A 20,895-nucleotide genomic window follows, 5' to 3' on the forward strand; every position below is an offset into this window, starting at 1 on the left:
CCAACTGACCGGGTGATGTTGTCAACAGACCCAGTGATGTTGGCTGTTGGTGGTAGTTTTGACTATGTTTTGTGAAAAGTGTGAGTAAGTTTCCTGTCTTTAAGCCAATAGCTCATATAATCAAAATGTCAAACTCATGTGTATTAATATCTGTCTTATGGCATATCTGTAAAACCATATACTCGAGAATATGCCAATGTCGGGGTTTGATTGTCAGTGCTACATGTGTGTATATATATATATATATACTACTCGTCATTGATAACATGTTGAGTGTCCAGTTTGGGGTGGTAGACCTATTGTTTGGAAGAATTGTCAAACAAATAGTATCTGATAGTGCAATGGAACTGAATCATGTTAGGCTTCATTTAAAGCTAATTAAACAACAGTACACGAACTCCGAAACCATAAGAGATAACTTAACAAAACTTGGTTGATGCATGTCATCGTATCGCAATTGCGTCGATTGGGACGGGTGGCCAAGTCAAGGCTCAGCGATCTGCTGTGCTGAGTTGCGTCCCTTGGGCACCCCAGAAACCTATGATTGTGGGTTCGAATCCCGGTGGGCTCCAATTATGTTTCTAGGTTTGTCAGCAACATACCCATGCTCGTGGGTTTCACCGAAGTGGTAAACGTCTGAGACCTGCATCACTTTGGGCTTTCCTCCCACATTAAGCTGACACGCCGTGATATAACTGGGATACTGTTAAAAGTGGTATTAAACCCATCTCACTCACTCACTCACTTCTTCATCATCAGGTGAATCATGTGAATCGTGCATGTATATATAGATATCAGGTTGCATTTTTCAATAAGAGGTTGCACTTGTGCATGTTATGTATAGCTAAATCGAGCCCTGACAATCAATTGTCGAGTAGGACAGGTCAGGACAGCTAATGGTGTGATTGGACAGTCCAACAAAGTGGTTGTACATGGGTTGGGATAAAGGACGGTGTATATATGGGGTGAGACTGACTGTCTGTCCTACAAGGTGGTTGTATGTAGGGCGGGATAACGGACGGTGTATATATGGGGTGTGACTGACAGTCTGTCCTACAAGGTGGTCGTATATAGGTCGGGATACCTGATGGTGTATATATGGGGTGTGGTTCCCCTTGTTTTGCCCATCCTCGTCTTTGTCAGCATGTGATCAGGAAAAATGGCTCAATTTTTATGACTTGGACAGTGATGCAAAAGCCAGATTGTTTTCAGGTTTATTTCCCAAGACAAACTCTTGAAATAGGTCTTCTCAACTTTACCTACACATACATTTTGAAACACGCTTTTAATTTGCTTTTACATTCACAAATTTTAAGGTAGGCTTGTCACAAAATAAGTTGGTCTGGCCAAATGTAGCTATTCAAACTTAATGCATTCTTCCTTAGAAGGTACTTGTAAATTATCCCCTTTTAACATGTGGCAAATTGTTCTTGGGGGGCTATTATCATCTCCATACTGATGGAACATTTCAACCATAAGTTGTAACCTCGAGGACTGTCCAAGGGAGGTTTGAAACAGATAGTTTCACTTGAATTTATTATCCCTGGAAGAAAGATTTCCCTAGTTGCCTATTTTACAGTACACGGGTATGACAAGTTCATTGTATTTAGGGAGCACGGGTGGCCCAGTTGTCTAAAGTTCTGCGATTCGCTGTGTAGATATACGTCCCATGGGCAAACCAGAAACCGATAGCTGTGGGTTTGAATCTCGGTTCGCCTCAATTATGTTTCTAGGTTTGTCAGCACTAAACCTGTGCTCGTGGGTTTCACCGAAGTGGTTAACGTCTGAGACCTGCATCACTTCGGGCTTTCCTCCCACATTAATCTGACATGCCACGATATAACTAAAATACTGTTAAAAGTGGCGTTAAACCCAACTCACTCACGCACTCATTGTATTTGGCTAGCCTTTTGTAATGTTGACTAAAAGAGTGGACTGTTCGATTGTATATGAGTATGACGAGTTAAGTGAATTGACTGTATAGTAGCATATATACCATTTGACATAACATTATTGAATTGTAAGAGCGAAGCACTTCATTGATGGAAAGAATGTCATGGAACTGTGGAAACTGTTTAGTGTAATGGCAATAAGAAGTGTCATAGTTCTACAGACTTGTTTTAGGTGTCGACTGAAGAGAAAGTACAAGGTTGATTACAATACACACTCGTACAGGCTGTATTAGAATTAGTTCATTAGCTATTCTTAGTGTTGCTGTCAAATTGTTTCCGCTGATTGTCTCAATAATTCTCTACCTCAGTGAGTGTGACTTCAGTTATGCGTGAGAGGATACAAGCAACATGGCTTTTGTCCAGTTAGATTTTAAAGGAGTTTAAATGTTTTCAGAAATGTGTTTGATGAAACTTAGAAATATAACAAACCTCATAGAATAAGGTAATGACACACATTCTACCATGAAATTACTTGATTCTGATAGGTCAATCAGAGGTGGTTAGATCACAATAAACCCCCTTGATTAAACAAGCTGATTTAACAAGTAAATAATATTTTTTACAAACCAAACATGGTTCATTCTGTGGTTTCATTTCAGATTGTTGTCTCGTGTTTGTCCATCATGTCTCTATAAAACAACCAAGCAGTAACTGTTCTGAAGACATGCAACTAATCAATGCTTTAGGTCATGGGCGGATACAGCTTTTTTTGAATGGGTGGGTTGAAAATTAAGAGCTATTTATTGTCTTTGGAGGTAATTTATTCAGAAATAATTCATTTTTTTTTTAAATAAAAAGGGGGGATGCGCCCATATATATCCTCTCTATCCGCCCATGTAGCTTAAACCTCTTTTACCTGATTGGTTGCATTCTAGCCAGTTGGGGGGCATGGGTGGCCCCTGCCGTCTAAGACGCCGCGATTCACTGTGCAGAGTTGCGTCCCTTGGGCCAGCCAGAAACCTATGATTGTGGGTTCGAATCCCGGTTTGTCCTGATCATGTTTCTAGGTTTGTCAGCACCATACCCATGCTCGTGGGTTTCACCGAAGTGGTAAACGTCTGAGACCTGCGTCACTTTGTGCTTTCCTCTCACATTAAGCTGACATGCCGCGATATAACTGGAATACGGTTAATAGTGGCGTTAAACCCAACTCACTCACTCACACAAGCCAGTTGTTGAAGTCAGGGCAGGAGGCTGATGTACAGTGTGTACTGTATTGGAGCGTCTCCTCTGTTTGTGATGTATGTTACACTGTTATTACATGCCATGCATGTAGCACTTGTGTATACGACTCATATCATGATGTTCATACTTTATATTGATGCTGTATACATTTAACTGTAAATAAACACCTGTGATATATTTTATACCGCCTTGGTTCTTTCCCTTTGTGTGTCCGGAGAGTGGATGGCCAGTGATTTGATCCCAGCTGCATCATGCCAAAAGACGTTAAATGGTACATGTTGTTACCCTGACTGGCAATCAGCATTGAGGGGATGTAAAACAAAGATGGCCGGCTTGGAGTCAGTATAGGGGGCGGTCGTGTAGCCTAGTGGTTAAAGCGTTCGCTCATCATGCCGAAGATTTTCAACATGGGTACAATGTGTGAAGCCCATTTCTGGTGTCCCCCTCCGTGATATTGCTGGAATATTGCAAAAAGCGGCGTAAAACCATACTCAACTCACTGGAGTCAGTATACTGTCGCTTAACGGGGTTGTTAACATGGCATGGTACCTCAAAACATATTATGGGATAGAGATATTGACATTGTTTCACCAAACTGACGCAGTGTTGGAAATTGAGCAGGGTCCTTGAAGCTTACTCCCCAAGTACCGTATTCGACGTAATAAGCGCCCAGGGCGCTCTCAAAATTAGAATTTTTTTTGGGAAAAAACAGAGTTGAAAGATAAATTTCGTGGTTTATGCCGACAGCCTGAAATGTTTATATACGAGAGATATATTTTTCCAGAATTTAATTGCCCATTATTCAGGGTGCATATAACACATGAGTGCATATTATACGCAAATAAATAAGTATTGTGTACATTGATCAATCGGAAAGGGTGCTTATTGGGATTGTTCACAAGCCAATATATTAGCAAATATTGCCGTGGGCGCTTATAAGAGTGGGGCGCTTATTACGTTGAATATGGTATATGAATCTAGGACCCCTTGTAGCATTAGGGCCATGTCAAGGACCCCTGACCCTTCACGCTGCAGTTTGAACACTGTATATACACACCTGAAAACAGGAAAACATCACCCCTTCAGTATCACATGCCCCATCTTCTCCAGGCAAGGGAAGTAACTCTTAGTCAGTTAACTCCCTTGCCTCAGGAAGCTACATACATATCCCAACTGACCTGTATCTTTTAGAAATATCTACATATGGCATTGATCTCAATTTAATAGAGGTCTGATATGCCAGTGATACCTGTTGGAACTTCGGTACAAGATCACCGTATAATCCGCCTGATGGGCACAAGAACTGAGTTTAAACATACGTCGCAAAGCAGAGTGAGCGAAAAATGAGGTCGTCCAATCACAAAGTTTGGTTTCTCTTTTTCAATATGAGTATGTCACTTTGTAAAAAATAACAAATGTATTTCCTCCAAAAATTAATAAACTACATTTATTCAAAATGGATACTTTTTATGAATATATACAGTTAGTGGTACTTTACTTCCGTAGGTGTATATTTTTAATACTCTTAAAAGTAAACCCTGCTTAACAAGGTGCTTTCATTGGGTTCTGAGCAAGCCATTCTTTGTCAGGCAAAGGTAAGAAGCATGGACAGTTCGCGGATGGGTGACCTCCGAGAGTTTCTAGGTTTCAGTCCTGCACAAAAATAAACTAGGTTACATGTGGTCTCCTTTGGGAAGTGATTTTTTCAGAAATATGCCTCTGCTCACCAAGCAGTTACCATGTAGAATGAGATGATAATGTGACTTAACCTCTTTAGACACCTGGGGTTGGATAGATACTCCCCAGGGATTCAAGAATAAGATGACCGCACACTGATCCATAATGTACCGTTGTGAGCTTGCACATCTGGTTGAATTCAGCATGTTACAAATATGTTATTTATATAATATAATTTGAAAATAAAAAAAATGTTTGAAATATCACAATATTTAGATACTCTGCAAAAAATATTTCTCAAAAGTAGTAAAATCATAAATATCTGACTGTTGCCAACATCCATCCAAAATTAATACCTGAAATTAATTGGGTTTTTCTGCATGGATGCAACCTATAAGCACCCCAACCAGCATCAGTCTGTACAAGTTCCCCCTTACTAAGCTCGAACATTTACATGACTCTAGTCTTTAGCAACCCATGCTTGTCGTATGCATAATTGCATAGATTGATGCTCATGACAATCACTGAATTGTCTGGTCAATACTATTCTTTAGAGACCAATATCATAGTGTTGCGTTAAACAACATGATGGTCCATATTTTCTTAAAATTTGATTTTTTACCGAAAACCCAGCAGCATAGGATTAGGAGTATAATAGCCTAATTGTTTTACCAAAGTTTAAATCAAGTGCATTACCAAGTGGGCTAAGCTTGGTACAGTGAATAGAGTGTACACTTGAATCACCACTTTTTGCCACAAACTGAAACAAAGTGCTGCCCAAGAAAATTTAGAATTTACAAATATGCCTAAAAATACTTTCCTATTAACATATACCCGAGCTACAGAGGATAGTGAAAGTAACATTGTTTTGAAACTATCTGAGTTGTGTAGTATCATTGTGTTGTGATTTTGACCCACATATTTAAGAAACAAGCTGTTGTGACATTAAGAAAACATCAAAAAGAATAAATGACCTACCCACTGACCAGTGTGTAGAGAACAAGTATTTTTGGCATATGCCTGTTGAAGAAATAGGCTAATATTTGCATCGAGTGGCCAGGAAATGTCACTATATATCTTCTGCAGTAGATTTTAGGGTCAGATTTAATAAACAGATATTACCTTGGGACTACAAAACCGAAAGAAATTATTTTGGTATTTGGACTATGGCTAAAGTCGCCAACTGTCACTTGCCCCGAAGACCTGTCTGCTGGACAGTGAACCCATGAGGCTACCATCGCAGACTGACTGAATTTATGCCCTGTCAATAAAGGTGTCCTTTTACACTCACAACAGAACCAACATGTAACAAATAAATTTTATTTCTTTCAACATTTTTACACTTTCATTCATCATACAGCCACAATGCACTCCAGCTTTCATTCTGATGATAATGAGATGTATACATATATACACACACCATGCGATGACTGCGTACACAAGAGTGATGAAATCACATACGCCAGCTAGAAACAATCACGACATCAACCAGATCAACTGAAAATGTCAAAATCACAGAAAAATCAATTTCTCGGCCTTTGAAATTTTGATAATTAACCTGAATGATGTCATTTACCTTACAAAATAAATAGCCTTCTGCAGACATCTGCAGTAACAAAAATATACTACTCCCTAAAATTCCCAAAACTTAAAACATAAGTAAATTTTCAACCCCATGCTCGAGATTCACAAGGACAGTTCCCTGCAGGTCAGAATATGTTCTTATCACACCAAGTTTCAAAAACTCCAAACTGTCAGTTTTGCTTCAAAGTGTGTCTTGATCACATTTGCAGTTTTCATTGTTAATTCGATTACTGTCAGAAATCCAAGTGAAAGTTAAATAAATAATTCACATTTAATTGAACAAAGTATTTCTCCACTGTTGAAGTAAGGGGTACTTGATGGTACGAGCTCTGTAATGAAATGTCTGGTCCATGAGATGAGTCTTTTCATGACAATATTTATAAACCAACCCTACATCGCGCCACTCTCACAACTCGTCGTGATCTCCATCCTCTCCTGCAGGTGGAGGAGGACCCCCCTCTCCGCCCGCACCTCCTGCTCCCTCGTAAAGTTTGCTCATGATCGGCTGCACAATTTCTTCAAGTTCCTTCTTTTTGGCTTGCAGCTCTTCTGCATCAGCATCAGGGTTGCTTTCCAACCATTTAATCTTTTCATCGACTGCTTCTGTGATTGTGTCCTTATCTTCAGAGCTCAGCTTTCCTCCCAACTTTTCCTTATCCCCGAGTTGGTTTTTCAATGAATATGCGTAACTCTCCAGCTCGTTCTTTGCTTCCACCTTTTCCTTTACCTTCTTGTCATCATCTGCGTATTTCTCGGCATCGTTGATCATACGCTCGATATCTTCAGGTGACAAGCGGTTGTTGTCGTTCTGAATAACAATGGCCTCTTTACTGCCTGTGCCCTTGTCCTCCGCTGTTACTTTGAGGATACCGTTAACATCGATCTCGAAGGTGACTTCAATCTGGGGAACACCACGAGGTGCTGGGGGGATGCCGGTAAGATCAAACTTTCCGAGAAGATGGTTATCTTTGGTCATTGGTCGCTCACCCTCAAACACCTGGATGGTGACGGTGGGTTGGTTATCAGAAGCTGTGGAGAAAATCTGGGACTTCTTGGTAGGGATGACAGTGTTTCTGGGGATGAGTTTGGTCATCACGCCTCCAACGGTCTCGATACCCATAGTGAGGGGGTTGACATCGAGCAGGACGAGGTCACCAGTGTCTTCTTCTCCACTCAGAACGCCGGCCTGGACGGCAGCACCGTATGCAACAGCTTCGTCAGGGTTGATACCACGGTTGGGCTCCTGTAAGAGGAAGGGCATACATCAGACAAAAATACTTTACATGAAAAGAGCAGAGAGTGAATGATGCGAGTCAGCATGTCTCTAACTGGGGCCTGTAAGTAAGTCTTGACCAGGATTCGAAACAACTTCACCAATCCGAGAGATTAAAGATGGTGACATTTCCTTGTGGGCTAGAACTTTCAGCATTAGGAAAATGGCAAATATATATATATATATATATATCATATATCAAAATTAATTCTCTCCTGTACAGTTGTCACCAGTTCCATCCTATTTCAATTGGCATGTCTGAACTAGAGACCTTCTAAATTCCTGAATCCCCCAGGGAAACTGAACAAATGGTGTGAATGTACCATGTGCAATGCACCATAAGAACTTATTGATAACAATCCCAGGACTTGAACGTGACTGACCTTGCCATTGAAAGACTCCTTGACCAGCTGCTGAACCTTTGGAATACGGGTGGAACCTCCGACCAGAACGATCTCATCGACCTCGGTTTTCTTCAGGTCAGAATCCTCCATAACTCTCTGCACTGGCTTCATGGTGGAACGGAACAGGTCCTGTTGAAATAAAAATAATAAAAATAATAATAATAAAAATAATAAAAATAATAAAAGTAAAAAAATAAAATAAAAAATAAAATAAAAAAGAAGAAAGATTAACATGTCTAGGATCTTTTTCATCCCATGAGGAAAGAATTACATTACAAAGTGGTCACTTACAAATTACCTGCATGCCATAATCAACCTTGTAATTGTTAACACAGACTAGTGATGACATCTACTCACCATGTTCAGTTCTTCAAACTTGGCTCTGGTGAGAGTCTCAGAGAAATCTTCACCCTCAAACAGAGATTCAATTTCGACACGGGCCTGGTGCTGGGAGGACAGGGCCCTCTTGGCCTTCTCCACTTCACGACGCAGTTTCTGCACAGCACGGTTGTCCTTCCTCAGATCCTTGCCCTTTTTCTTCTTGTACAGTTTGATGAAGTGGTCCATGACTCTCTGATCGAAATCCTCACCACCTGAAAACAATGAACCCTTGTCATGTCATTTCAAAAACATAATTCACTGGCATGACAATTTATCAAATGATCCCAGCAGTCATTTTTTTATACGAACACCAAATAATATTGTGAGTGAGTGAGTTAATATTTAAAGTCACATCGGCAATAATTCAGCCATATCGTGACCCAAATAATACTGAAATGGGTGACCAGAGAGATTGGGCTAGCAGACACAAATGTCTTTGACATGGACTAATGTACGGAAATTGTCTTAAAAACCTTGACATCTAATTGCCTGAACATGGCTCTTAGCAGAATTTCAGCCACATGGACTGTTATTGACCGAGATTACCAGACCGAAAAGATCTTTACTAGACTTAGACAGGTCACACAGTGCCACCACCTGATTCACAATGAATAAAGGGAGGTAACTGAAATGCTACTATGCACTGACTACCTCAATTTATCAATGATTGTGAGGTTCACTTAGTGACTTACCAAGATGGGTGTCTCCATTTGTGGCAACTACTTCAAAAACGCCATTGTCGATTGTCAGAAGGGAGACATCGAAAGTTCCGCCACCGAGATCAAAAACAAGGATGTTCTTCTCTCCTTCCCTCTTGTCAAGACCATAGGCAATGGCAGCTGCAGTTCTGAAACAGGAATGAATGATTAAATAAAGTTAACTATTGACCAAACAAACATCTTGTTAAACTTAAGATGAATAAATATTGATCAAGCAAAGCACATTCAAATAAATTATGTTGTATTCAGCTATTACTACTTCTTATGTAACAAATTTATAAACACATTAAAACTTACGGCTCGTTGATGATTCTCATAACATTAAGTCCAGCAATGGTTCCGGCATCCTTGGTTGCTTGCCTCTGGGCATCGTTGAAGTAGGCGGGGACAGTGACAACTGCGTTGTTGACTTTCTTGCCAAGGTAAGCCTCAGCAATCTCCCTCATCTTTCCAAGAACCATAGCTGAGATTTCCTCAGGAGTAAACTGCTTGGTATCAGAGCCAACCTTGACCTGAACAACGGGCTTATCTTTCTTGTTGATAACAGTGAATGGGAAATGCTTCATGTCTGATTGAACTGATGGGTCGTTGAAGCTACGTCCAATCAGACGCTTGACGTCAAAGACTGTGTTCTCAGGGTTGGTGGTCAGCTGATTCTTGGCTGCATCACCGATGAGACGCTCACCATCAGGGGTGAAGGCCACATAGGATGGTGTGATTCGGTTACCCTGGTCATTGGCGATAATTTCAACGCGTCCATTCTTAAACACTCCAACACTGAAAAATGATTTGAATTGTTAAGGTTAGTCTCAAGGAACTCACTTTAGAGGGCAATCAGCTAGGTTTTAAATGGAAGCTATGATCCACAGGACTAAACCTTGCAATTTAAGCTGAGGAGTTGTGCAATTTTCGAATTTCAAATAGTGCCACAAGGAGATTGAGATCATGTTGCCAGCTTGAAGTTGCGCTAGACTAGTGAATTAATCTACCGTAATTAGCCAACACTTTACTGCAGGAACAAATATATTCATAAACCGATAGATCTACATCACAGTACCTGCTGTTTTAATGACTTTACTAAACGACACTCTAAGCAAATATTAGTTAAGCCTGGTCTATGTTCAAAGTCAAAGACTCGAGTATAAGATGCTCTCTGGTTTAGGTATCCATCACTTACCATGAGTAGGTTGTTCCCAGATCAATACCAATGACAGTGCCAACACCATCTTTTTCTTTCTTCTTATCCGAGTCTTCTTCATCTTCAGCTCGCACCGACAACATTGCACCCAGAAACAGTGCCAGTAGGCACAGAGGTAGCAATGACTTCATTTCTGAAACACAAAAATTGTCTGTCAGTACATATAATCAACATATGCTTGATTATCAAAATGAATATCAAGAGTAAAACGATGGTTGAGGCAACTAAAGGAAATTGTATATTCAAATGGTCTCATTTCTTCACCTTACACATTAGGCATGGTAAGGGTCAATATTTTCCAAATGATCATATAGCTTAACATGAAGTTGATCTAGGCTAAGTCCAATCTAATAAATAACGAATCACCCGAAATATGTTGACATTGTACATTCGTTACATATATACAGCGTTGGTGTATAATAGATGAAAATCATGTTGAAGTGTCAGTTAAATTGTTGCACGTAAATATTTTGCAAGTGCCAAAAAATGACAGACGTGTCAAATGGGCGTGTCCGTCTGTTGAAACAGAAACTGTCTTTACATCTACAGTCATGAAAGTATCATTCGTGGGATTGATTTTGCGTTCCTAATCTGGAAACGATGTTGAAAATATATTTTCGATGAACGACATATTCGTTATCCTGTATTAACAGATACCGGCGAATACATGTGGCATATTGTAATTCCACTAAGACCACGTTTTACCGGCATGAAATATGAATCAGACGACAAAAATCAATGACAGGAATAAACTCACCTTGCTTGTGTACGATTGTATGTTGATCTTGAATAAATGTGTTCAAATAAACACCACAATCTGGCTTCAAATTATCTTACGTTGATGTTCGCGTGTCTTCCTTCTTGTGAGAATTTCTGATCTGACCTTACACTGAGTGCTAAATACAGCATGCAGCCTTTCTATTATAGCGGAACTGGTCGTGTCGAAAAGCGATTGGTCAATAGTGATGCGAATCGCAATTTCATTGGCTTAGTACCCGTCAGCTGGAATGCGCTGATTGGTTGAGCTAAAGGGTACCTTGTCAATTTCTCGAAAAGACACGTACACATACGAAAACAATCGACTTTTCAACGAGTATGTAAATGATACTGACGAATTACACGCAATAGTTGTGTGGAGATTTCATCATTAATACACGTGTACTTAAACTGATAGATTCCTACAAAATATATTGTATTTCGTTGTTAGCAATTTTACTTCGGCATATTTCGTCAAATGGCGCGCATTATTAGAAACCGGTTTCAGTTCATAATGCAAATACATCCTAAAACGGGATCCGGTTAATATCTGAGGAAAAATACCCCATTGCGCATCTAGCGCGCATTTGCCATGCGGTTTGACCATGCTCGTCATTGCATGGGGAAGACGTAGGAGAGACATGATGTGTTCGAGGAAAATGAGCTGCCCATGTAAGCTATTCGTAATTGCTTTGTATACGTGACCGATATCGACTACAGCACATGATGGTTATATTGCATGTTACTATATGGAGGTGTGTCTTGCTAAGAGCCTGCATTTTCCTATTTTAGGTGTTCACAAATTTAAATGAGGCAACCACAATGGCGGAGCCACGTGGTCGTGGGGTATTAACTTTTTTAGTCTACTGGTTCACGAATAGGTCACTACTACTGTATGAATATCATCGGTGCCAATGAAGAATAATTTATCCTCTTATCTCAAGAAGTGAAGACACTGTCACCAAAACTGAGGCACCGAAAACTTAGCCAGAATGTGTTGCTGTTAATATTTATTCAACTGCCCGATTTTGCGTAAGTCTTAACTTAGATCTGAAAGGGAAACCAAACTGGAATTTAGAGCTTGTTACAGATAACATACATTTCACTCGACGAACTTCAAATTCTACTTTGTAAATTTGTCACTTCATCAACAGGGCAATGGATTCGTCTTGGTCTTTCTACACCTGAGTTGGCAAAAGTAGCATAATCATGACTTCACGTCAATGTGAATATATAGGTGTATATAGTGAGACATGAGTAAGAATTTAACATTGTATTCAAGCCTCATTTGGCCAAAGTTCAATGGCCAATGAACTGCCCCAGGCATCTAATTAAGAAGCAGATTAGATAACCATAGGTTACAATTGAGTTGTATAACTGTCATTGGGTGATGAATAGCAAATGGTTAGATAAATCAATTCAGTATATATAGCACCTGTCAACAGTTTATAACGATCTTAAATGTCTCCCCTAAAGTTTGACTTCAATATGGAATCAAGCGGGTAAAGCGCCTAAAGATGCTAGTGCCCCATGGCAGTGTATTTAGGACTAGTAGACATCTGTTCTTGAGGGTTTTATCACGTGTCATTTTAGGATGAGTGGACTGAAAATATCAGTTTCTATAGTTACTGACATCCCTAATGGTATACTAGTAGTGTCATAAGAAGCAACAAATGGGATCGAGTGATCCAGCTTGCTGACTTGGTTGATGTATGTCATCGTATCCAAATTGCGTGGATCAATGCTCGTGGATTGTCTGGCCCAGACTCCATTATTTACAGACCACCGTCATATAGCTGGAATATTGCTGAGTGTGGTGTTCAAACAAACAAAACTAACGAAACCCAAACATTGTGTTGGTCATGTGTGTAGTGGTATGCCTCTGAGTCTGCCATTTGAAACAATGGGGATATTGCTTGCCGATGATGTTACACATATTTGCTACTCTTGATTGCAAAAATGACGAGAAATACCATCACTGAGGCAAACATCAACATTGTCAGGTTAAATCGGTTCAGACGTGGCCACTGAGAAAAAACATGCATGTTAATGTACCTTTCCCTGCATGTAATGTCAATAACATCTGAAATGTTAAGTTACTCATGGTGTTACCCTTGCTGATGCCTTTCAGATTACGGGAACAATCGCATAACGTGAGCGGGTGCTGTGTTGGATAACAGCTGTAAGTATATGTCTTCTTGGTGGTAGTGTGCCTCTCCTTGAATCTTTAACACTAGGGTTATGTGTAGGTTCTTAGGGATGAATGTATCAGTCTGTGCTAAAAACATGAGTCTGTTAGCCTGTATTTGGATCATAGCCTTTTAGTATGTAGGAACCTTTATTAGTTGAGTGTACTGGACCACACTTTGTAAGGAGACTTCAGCTGCTGTCTGGTCAAGGCAAGACTAGTGTATTACACTTGTGACGTTTACCACAAGTCTGAAGCCCAAGTTAGAAATTGGCACTAGTCTGTAGTCCTTACCAAACTGAATAGTAGAAATTGGCCCATTTTAAGGGTTTTGCTATGCGTTATCATTATAAGGACTAGTGGACAAAAGCTGTTAGTTTCTAACCCTGCAAGTCCATTAATGTTCAGTCTGGTCTAGTCAGCTTGGCTAATAATAAGCCATACGAGAGACTAACATGTTGTGAAAATGGTTCAATGAGCCATGTATGGGCTAGTAGACTAAGTTTTTGGTGCCATATAAACATCGGTCCTAGATATTGCTGAGTGATGAGATCATAGTTCAACTGCAATCATCTGTGTTGAATATTTGAAAGTAGCCTGACAGTGTGATTCGTGAGACCGTAAGTTCTGACCCACCACTCTTGTATATAACTCTATTGTCTGAGAAAAATATCTATTGATATGAATTTGTCAACTGCCGTCCAAGTTTCTGTACATTAAGGTATGTCTCTCTTTTCCAGCACATGCTGTTTCCATGGTATTCCTGTTTCTACAAGTAAGATCTGAATGTTTTTCCTTATCTACCTGCCCCCATGTATTGATTATCTCCCTTTCACTGTGTTGATTATCTCCCTTTCATTGGCAGTATATGATGACAACTTGGGAATCTCTCTGAAATTTCTGAAAGACAACTTTTGTATCTGATACTGCCAATATTTCGGGAACACTTCATGCATGCTAGTAAAAATGAATTTGGAAAGGAATACACATTCAGCCATTACAAAAAATACTGCTTTGGTAGTGGAGCTGTTGGAAGCTTGTGGATCAAGACTCGCAGGGGCGATGGGGTAGCCTTGTTTTTAAAGTGTCGGCTCGATACTCAGATCAGGTTCGATTCCCCACATGGGTACAATGTGTAAAGCCCATGTTCCGCTGTCTCCCCCCATCCCATGATATTGCTGGATTTTTGCTAAAAGCTGTGAAAGACCATGCCCACTCACCATAGACATTCGGCTAATGCATATTTCTTTTTGCAGATAGTGATGTCCTATCAGAAAATACCCCCGAGTACATCAGGTATGGTACTAAATATTCATCAAGTGTAGTAAAATGTAAGTGCAGCGGTACACCCAACATGCTCTGTGATGAAGATATTGAACTCTCTCACTGAAGTAGTTGTTGACATTTTCTTTCTGAGAGCATATTCACTGTCTATCAGACATGTACATACATGAACTGTAACCGTTTGTGGTTATTGCAAGTTCATATTTTTCAAGGGATTACAAATTTCTCTTGTAGCATCTCTCCAACCAACCAACATTTTCTGAGATTCTGATAGGGGGGACTGAAAACTGTGACAAATGCCTATTCCTATTTGATAACTGAAAGTTACTTATTTTATGTCCTATACAAACATTTTACTTGCTACTGCTCGTTGGTAAAATTAAGGTCAACATATCCAGTGTTACATTTAGACGTACATCTAGATAATTACACGTTCTGAATTACAGCCTCTGTTAGTTGCCTGTACTTCATTTTGTACTCACAAATTCATTAAAGCTGAGCATTTTAAATATGAATGAGTATTTGTTTCTGTATACTGAAACAGACGTCTGACCTTGACATTCAAAGATGATTATTCAATGTACTATCAGTTCTGAATATTTGCTTAGATTACATTACATTTAGAACATTGCAGTGAAGTGTGACATGCTTGGCTATCAAATAAACTGTTTGTAAAGATGGCTAATATTCAGTACAAGGTGACTGCCAAACTTGCATGTCTGTGAAGGCACTTAATTTAAAAAAAGGCACTTGAACTTTTTCATGCATCATATTAGTATACACGGTATGGTACCCAAGTGAAAATACATATTACCCATATTTAAGAAGTTGAAGACACTTGATATAACTTTGGTATAACACTGCATGAAGAATTGGTCAGCTTCAACCAAGGGGTTAACATGATGCTATATGTGACGGGCGGACTGAACTTGCTGTAGAACGTCCCCTACACAGGTCTGATTAACCCTGTTTACAAATTCCCAGTCGATGTGTTTATCGTGTTGCTTGTTCCAATATTTTTGAGGGATCATTAGCTGTTGAGTGCACATGTTCCTGAACAGTTATCATGGTTATGCCCCTTGTGAAGGATCCGTTGATAAGTTTAACCCCCAGGTGCCTCTGGTTATGATTTGTGATGGGCATCCGGTCCATGGTTTTCACCAGTGATAAATATCAAGACATGTGCTGTGATGTAACTGAAATAGGATTCAAACTCTTCCATCAAATGTTATTGAATTTTACGTTTACTTTATCTAGTCAAGGGGAAAGTTGCTGAAAGCTGCCATCCGTCACACATCGACATGATTGATGTAAGTGTTCAGAAATACATTGACATTACAGATCAGAGTGCAACTTAATACTACAAATATTGATTTAATGCTTTTACTTACACACTGAGGCTTACCCCAAACATAATTTGATTTGTTTTATGTGAACATTCAAGTTGTGCCATTGCTCATGATGACTCCTTGATAGGGCAAAATGATAGTAATGATTATCGTTATCCAGAGCTGACGGCATTGGTCCACAACTGTTCACCCATTTTAAGAGGGCGTACTGAGTATATTTCCCCCCGATTTCTGATGACTATACTTCATCTGTATGTTCATGGCCAATGTTTAGATTCAGGAAAGAATTGGGTCTTCAGCAACCAATGCTTGTTGTAATAGGCGACTAACAGGATCGGGTGGTCAGTCTTGCTGACTTGGTTGAGGCATGTCATTGTATCCCAGTTTTGTAGATCGATGCTAACGTCAATCACTGGACTGTATGGCCCAGGCTCGATTATTTATGCTGCCGTCACGTAGCATGAACATTGCAGAGTGCGGCGTTAACGTGGTCTGGGTGCATGTCCCAGACATGGCCACATAACATTGCTGATACAACGTGACAGTGACTTGAGCCTGCTAAGAATTTCTCTCCCTGGCTATTGATCATCTCAATTTGTTATATTTTTGATCTGCTCTGAGTGATGACATCATAGTTCAACTGAATATTCCATGTTGATACACCATTAGTCTTTCGCTCCTATCTGACAGAGCAGCATGTCCACATTATCCATGTGATCCGACAACACAACTGTCAATTTTCTGATCCTACCTTATATTTTATTTTCAGTGACATGAATCGGGCTTGAGGGCAGCATGACAGGATGTAGGTTCCACATAAGATGAGATACCTGTGAGAAAAAGGTATCTAAAATCTTCATTTTCTAGACTTAATCTGTGTTCTTTATTAAATTTCAATGCCTGTTTCTCCGTATATTTGTGGTATTAAACAAACAAAATATGTATATATATATATATATATATGGAGTTAATGAACTGTTACCAACACAGACCATTTTTCTTGCGACCAGTTTGTCCCCAAATGTTGACATATAAAATCACTGTTGGATTCAACTCAAGACTTCAATATTGTACAATGAGATTTTACTGTGAGAACTAAGACGGGAAGATGCGACTAACAGGATCGGGTGGTCAGGCTCGCCCACTTGGTTGATGCATGTCATAGTATCCCAATTGCGGAGGTCCATGCTTATGTCAATCACTGGACTTTCTGGTCCAGATTAGGTTTACAGACTACTGGAATATTGCTGAGTGTAGTGTTAAAAAACAACTTTGTAATCTGCTCTGAGTGACGCCATCATAGTTCAACTGCAATCATCCATGTTGATACCTCAGTCTTTTGCTCCTATCTCAAAGAGCAGCAGCTTTGAGTGATTAGAAAGCGAAAGTCACTTTTCTAATCATAATACTTGTTTTCAGTGACATCAAGAAGCTGTCTTGAGTGCAGTTTGACAGGGCGCAAGTTTGGAGATTCTACCCTAGATGTCCAAAGGTAACGTGGTCATGATTTACAATACGTCTGTATACTGGTTATTTAGCATCCGTGGACTGATTACAGGTTTTGTCAGATTGACAGTCACTGGTGATTCTTCCGGTGACAAGTTGAATATGGACAGTGTGCCTTTTCATAAGACTTCCAAATGGCCTTTGGAATTTTGGCACTCATGAAAGGGTCATGGTCAGACTAATGCTTTTGAAATTGTTTATATTTATATACCATATAGGATATACCATCTATTAATAGCATTTACCGTTTATAGAGTTTGGTCCTGACTCGAAAAGTTAGTTTTAGATTAATGGTCATGTTCATTTTGATGTTGCATGAAAATATCGTCTGTACTTGAATTTTACTTATTCACTGAAAATATCAAGGTTAATCCAAGGGTATAGGTAGTCTCCCCTGACTCGTGTGACATTTACTTACATTAATGAGAACAGACAAGTTGTGCCATTGCCAGTGATGACTCCTTGATAGGGCAAAATGATAGTAATGATTATCGTTATCCAGAGCTGATGGTACTGGCAAACAACTGCTGTTTCCTGATGATAGATATTCCAGGATTTTGCAACCCATGAAGATTTGGTTTAGAATAGGTGTTAGTCTTAAGCAACCCATGCTTCTTGTAAGAGGCAACTGCTGGGATCGGGCGGTCAGGATGGCTGACTTGGTTGATGCATGTCATCGTATACCAATTGTGTGGATCGATGCTCATGATATAGATCACTGGATTGTCCTGTGCAGACTTGATTATTCAGACCACCATCATAAATCTGGACTATTACATAGTGCGGCGTTGGACAAGCAAAACAGGGAATTTGCTGGAATGTGATTTTGAGAAAACTTTGCAAAGGTAGCCAGTTGGTTTTTCTTGAGTTTTCTTCATTCAGATGGGAGACAATTAGAGATTAACAGGATCAGGTGGTCAGGCTTGCTGATTAGCATGATGCATGTCATCAATCCCAATTGTGTAGATCGATGCTCATGTCAATCACTGGATAGTCTATTTACAGACCATCATATAGCTGGAATATTGCAGAGTGCAGCGTTAACAAACAACGTGGTCTGGCTGCACCTCCCAGACACGGTCACATAACATTGCTGATAAAGCGTGACAGTGACTTGAGCCTGCTAACCATTTCTCTCTGGCTGTCGGACAGTTCTCGATTTATTATATTTTTGATCTGCTCTGAGTGATGACATCATAGTTCAACTGAATATTCCATGTTGATACACCATTAGTCTTTCGCTCCTATCTGACAGAGCAGCATGTCCACATTATCCATGTGATCCGACAACACACCTGTCAATTTTCTGATCCTACCTTATATTTTATTTTCAGTGACATGAATCTGGCTTGAGGGCAGCATGACAGGATGGAGGTTCCACATAATGAGATACCCGTGATAAAAGGTATCTAAAATCTTCATTATCCAGATTTACGGTTTTGAAATATTTTCAATGCCCGCTTTAAACAAACAATATTTGTATATATTCATAGTTAATATAAACTGTTGCGTATACAGACCAGTTTTTTTCTTGTGACCAGTTTGTCCAAAAATTGTCAACATATAATTACTGTTGGATTCAACTATGACTATACCTAATGTTTAATGTGATTATTGCGATAGGAATTGCCGATTGTGTCTGTGATGATATTTGATAGGGACAGATGAATTCTGTGATTATTTATCTTATCTGATGACACTTGGCATGGCATCGTTTGAAGTTTTTAAACTGATCGGGGCGGTCGGGTAACCCAGTGGTTAAAGCGTTCGCTTGTCACGCCGAAGACCCGGGTTCGATTCCCGACATGGGTACAATGTGTGAAGCCCATTTCTGGTGTCCCCCGCCATGATATTGCTGGAATATTGCTAAAAGCATCGTAAAACCATACCCACACTCACTTTTAAACTGATCAGCCACAATATATATATATATACTTACTGAATTCCTTGGTTTGTTTCAGGAAGCTTGTGAACATGGTTGAAAGAAGAGTTTTTACCGGAAGTGTATGTTGTGCAAAGTGCATTTCAATAAACTTTATTTAAAACTTGAGCTGATGTTGTGTAGAAATTTGCATGTGAAACTCAGGAGTGAAGACAAGACTTTTAATATGTTTCCACTGGGAATTCTGGGTTTCACTAAATGAAGAATGCATTGTCCCAACCTGTTGTAAAATGGGGCATATAGCGAACAACATGTCCGTAATGCGTTTTAAGAGCAGAAGTCAGTTTGATATTTATCCCCTGCCCTAAATATCTTGGCAGGGGATATATGAACTCACTGTCCATCTGTCGTCTCTGGAGTAGAACTCCGAAACCATAAGAGATAACTTAACAAAACCTGGTTGATGCATGTCATCGTATCGCAATTGAGTAGATTGGGGCGTGTGGCCAAGTCAAGGCTCCGCGATTCGCTGTGCAGAGTTGCGTCCCTTGAGCACGCCGGAAACCTATGATTGTGGGTTCAAATCTGTTTAGCCCCGATTATGTTATTAGGTTTGTCAGCACCAAACACTGCTCGTGAGTTTCACCGAAGTCGTAAATGTCTGAGACTTGCATTACTTAGGGCTTTCCTTCCACATTTAGCTGACACACTGCGATATAACTGGAATGCTGTTAAAAGCGGCATTAAACCCAACTCGCCCATGTCACTCACGGGATTGTCTGGTGGTAAAACCGATCCCTCGTCGGGTTTGATTCCCCACTTGCATTGGTACGATAGATGTCCATTCCTGTGTCCCTGCCGTGGTATTCCTGGAATATTGCTCCAAGCTGCGGAAAACCACTCATTAAGTCACTGAAGCATACGTAAAATTTAGTCATGAATTTGCTGTAAGTAAAAACATGTCTCCCCCTCAATTTTTCTGAAATATCTTGTAGTAAAATATAATGCTTGAATTCAGTACGCCTGTAAAAATATATTTGATATTTTTCTCAAAATTTAATGGACTTCATTACGCTACATTACCAAACTATAAAAATGCGACTATGCTTGTAAGAGGCGACTAACGGAATCGGATGGTCAGTCTCGCTGACTTGTTTGAGTGATGTCATGTAGCTGGAATATTGCTGAGAGCGGCGATAAACAACAAACAAACTATAAAAAAACCGCTGAACAAATGAGTATTTTCCATTCAATTACCCTGAACTATCATCGCCAAAGATGAAAACACCATGGACAAGATAATTTTGATCCAGGGGTCAACAGAGTGCGAAGAAATGCCACGAAGCATTCCTGCTTAATGATGCAACAACACCCGTGAAGATCCAGGGTAGAACAGGTCTTCAGCAAGCTAGGCTTGCCGTAAAGGCGACTATGCTTGCGAGAGGCGACTAACACGATTGGGTGGTCTTGGCTGATGCATGTCATCCACACTCCGTACTATGCTAGCTGGCTGCCGGCCCCTGGAACTCTGGGTAGGAGAGTGCATGTCATCGTATC

At 40.0% G+C, this 20,895-nt stretch overlaps 1 protein-coding gene, 1 long non-coding RNA gene and 4 other non-coding genes across 6 annotated transcripts; 5 read left to right on the top strand and 1 right to left on the bottom strand.

Moving 5' to 3' along the window:
• Positions 1 to 6,120: 6,120 nt before the first annotated feature.
• Positions 6,121 to 11,315, bottom strand: LOC139459896 (endoplasmic reticulum chaperone BiP-like). The gene is made up of 7 exons (XM_071241617.1): positions 11,131 to 11,315; positions 10,353 to 10,506; positions 9,473 to 9,952; positions 9,149 to 9,303; positions 8,433 to 8,668; positions 8,055 to 8,204; positions 6,121 to 7,641 (listed from the first exon to the last, which is right to left on the bottom strand). Exons 2-7 carry the CDS (start codon positions 10,502 to 10,504, stop codon positions 6,805 to 6,807), a joined length of 2,010 nt encoding a protein of 669 aa, XP_071097718.1. The 5' UTR covers positions 10,505 to 10,506; positions 11,131 to 11,315; the 3' UTR covers positions 6,121 to 6,804.
• Positions 11,316 to 11,521: 206 nt separating this feature from the next.
• Positions 11,522 to 16,521, top strand: LOC139459897 (uncharacterized). The gene is made up of 4 exons (XR_011652705.1): positions 11,522 to 11,801; positions 13,261 to 13,311; positions 14,058 to 14,613; positions 15,859 to 16,521. It is a non-coding gene; the product is annotated as an uncharacterized lncRNA (long non-coding RNA).
• LOC139459987 (small nucleolar RNA SNORD24) lies at positions 13,047 to 13,115 on the top strand. The gene has a single exon (XR_011652735.1). It is a non-coding gene; the product is annotated as a small nucleolar RNA SNORD24 (small nucleolar RNA).
• On the top strand, positions 14,178 to 14,248 carry LOC139459996 (small nucleolar RNA SNORD79). Its single transcript, XR_011652743.1, has one exon. It is a non-coding gene; the product is annotated as a small nucleolar RNA SNORD79 (small nucleolar RNA).
• Positions 16,522 to 16,561: 40 nt separating the features above from the next.
• LOC139459997 (small nucleolar RNA snR60/Z15/Z230/Z193/J17) lies at positions 16,562 to 16,645 on the top strand. Its single transcript, XR_011652744.1, has one exon. It is a non-coding gene; the product is annotated as a small nucleolar RNA snR60/Z15/Z230/Z193/J17 (small nucleolar RNA).
• Positions 16,646 to 18,632: 1,987 nt separating this feature from the next.
• LOC139459998 (small nucleolar RNA snR60/Z15/Z230/Z193/J17) lies at positions 18,633 to 18,716 on the top strand. Its single transcript, XR_011652745.1, has one exon. It is a non-coding gene; the product is annotated as a small nucleolar RNA snR60/Z15/Z230/Z193/J17 (small nucleolar RNA).
• Positions 18,717 to 20,895: the final 2,179 nt, after the last annotated feature.

This window comes from Haliotis cracherodii, unplaced genomic scaffold, assembly GCF_022045235.1.
Source record: "Haliotis cracherodii isolate W230 unplaced genomic scaffold, xgHalCrac1.p SCAF_13, whole genome shotgun sequence".
NCBI classification, from domain to species: domain Eukaryota; kingdom Metazoa; phylum Mollusca; class Gastropoda; order Lepetellida; family Haliotidae; genus Haliotis; species Haliotis cracherodii.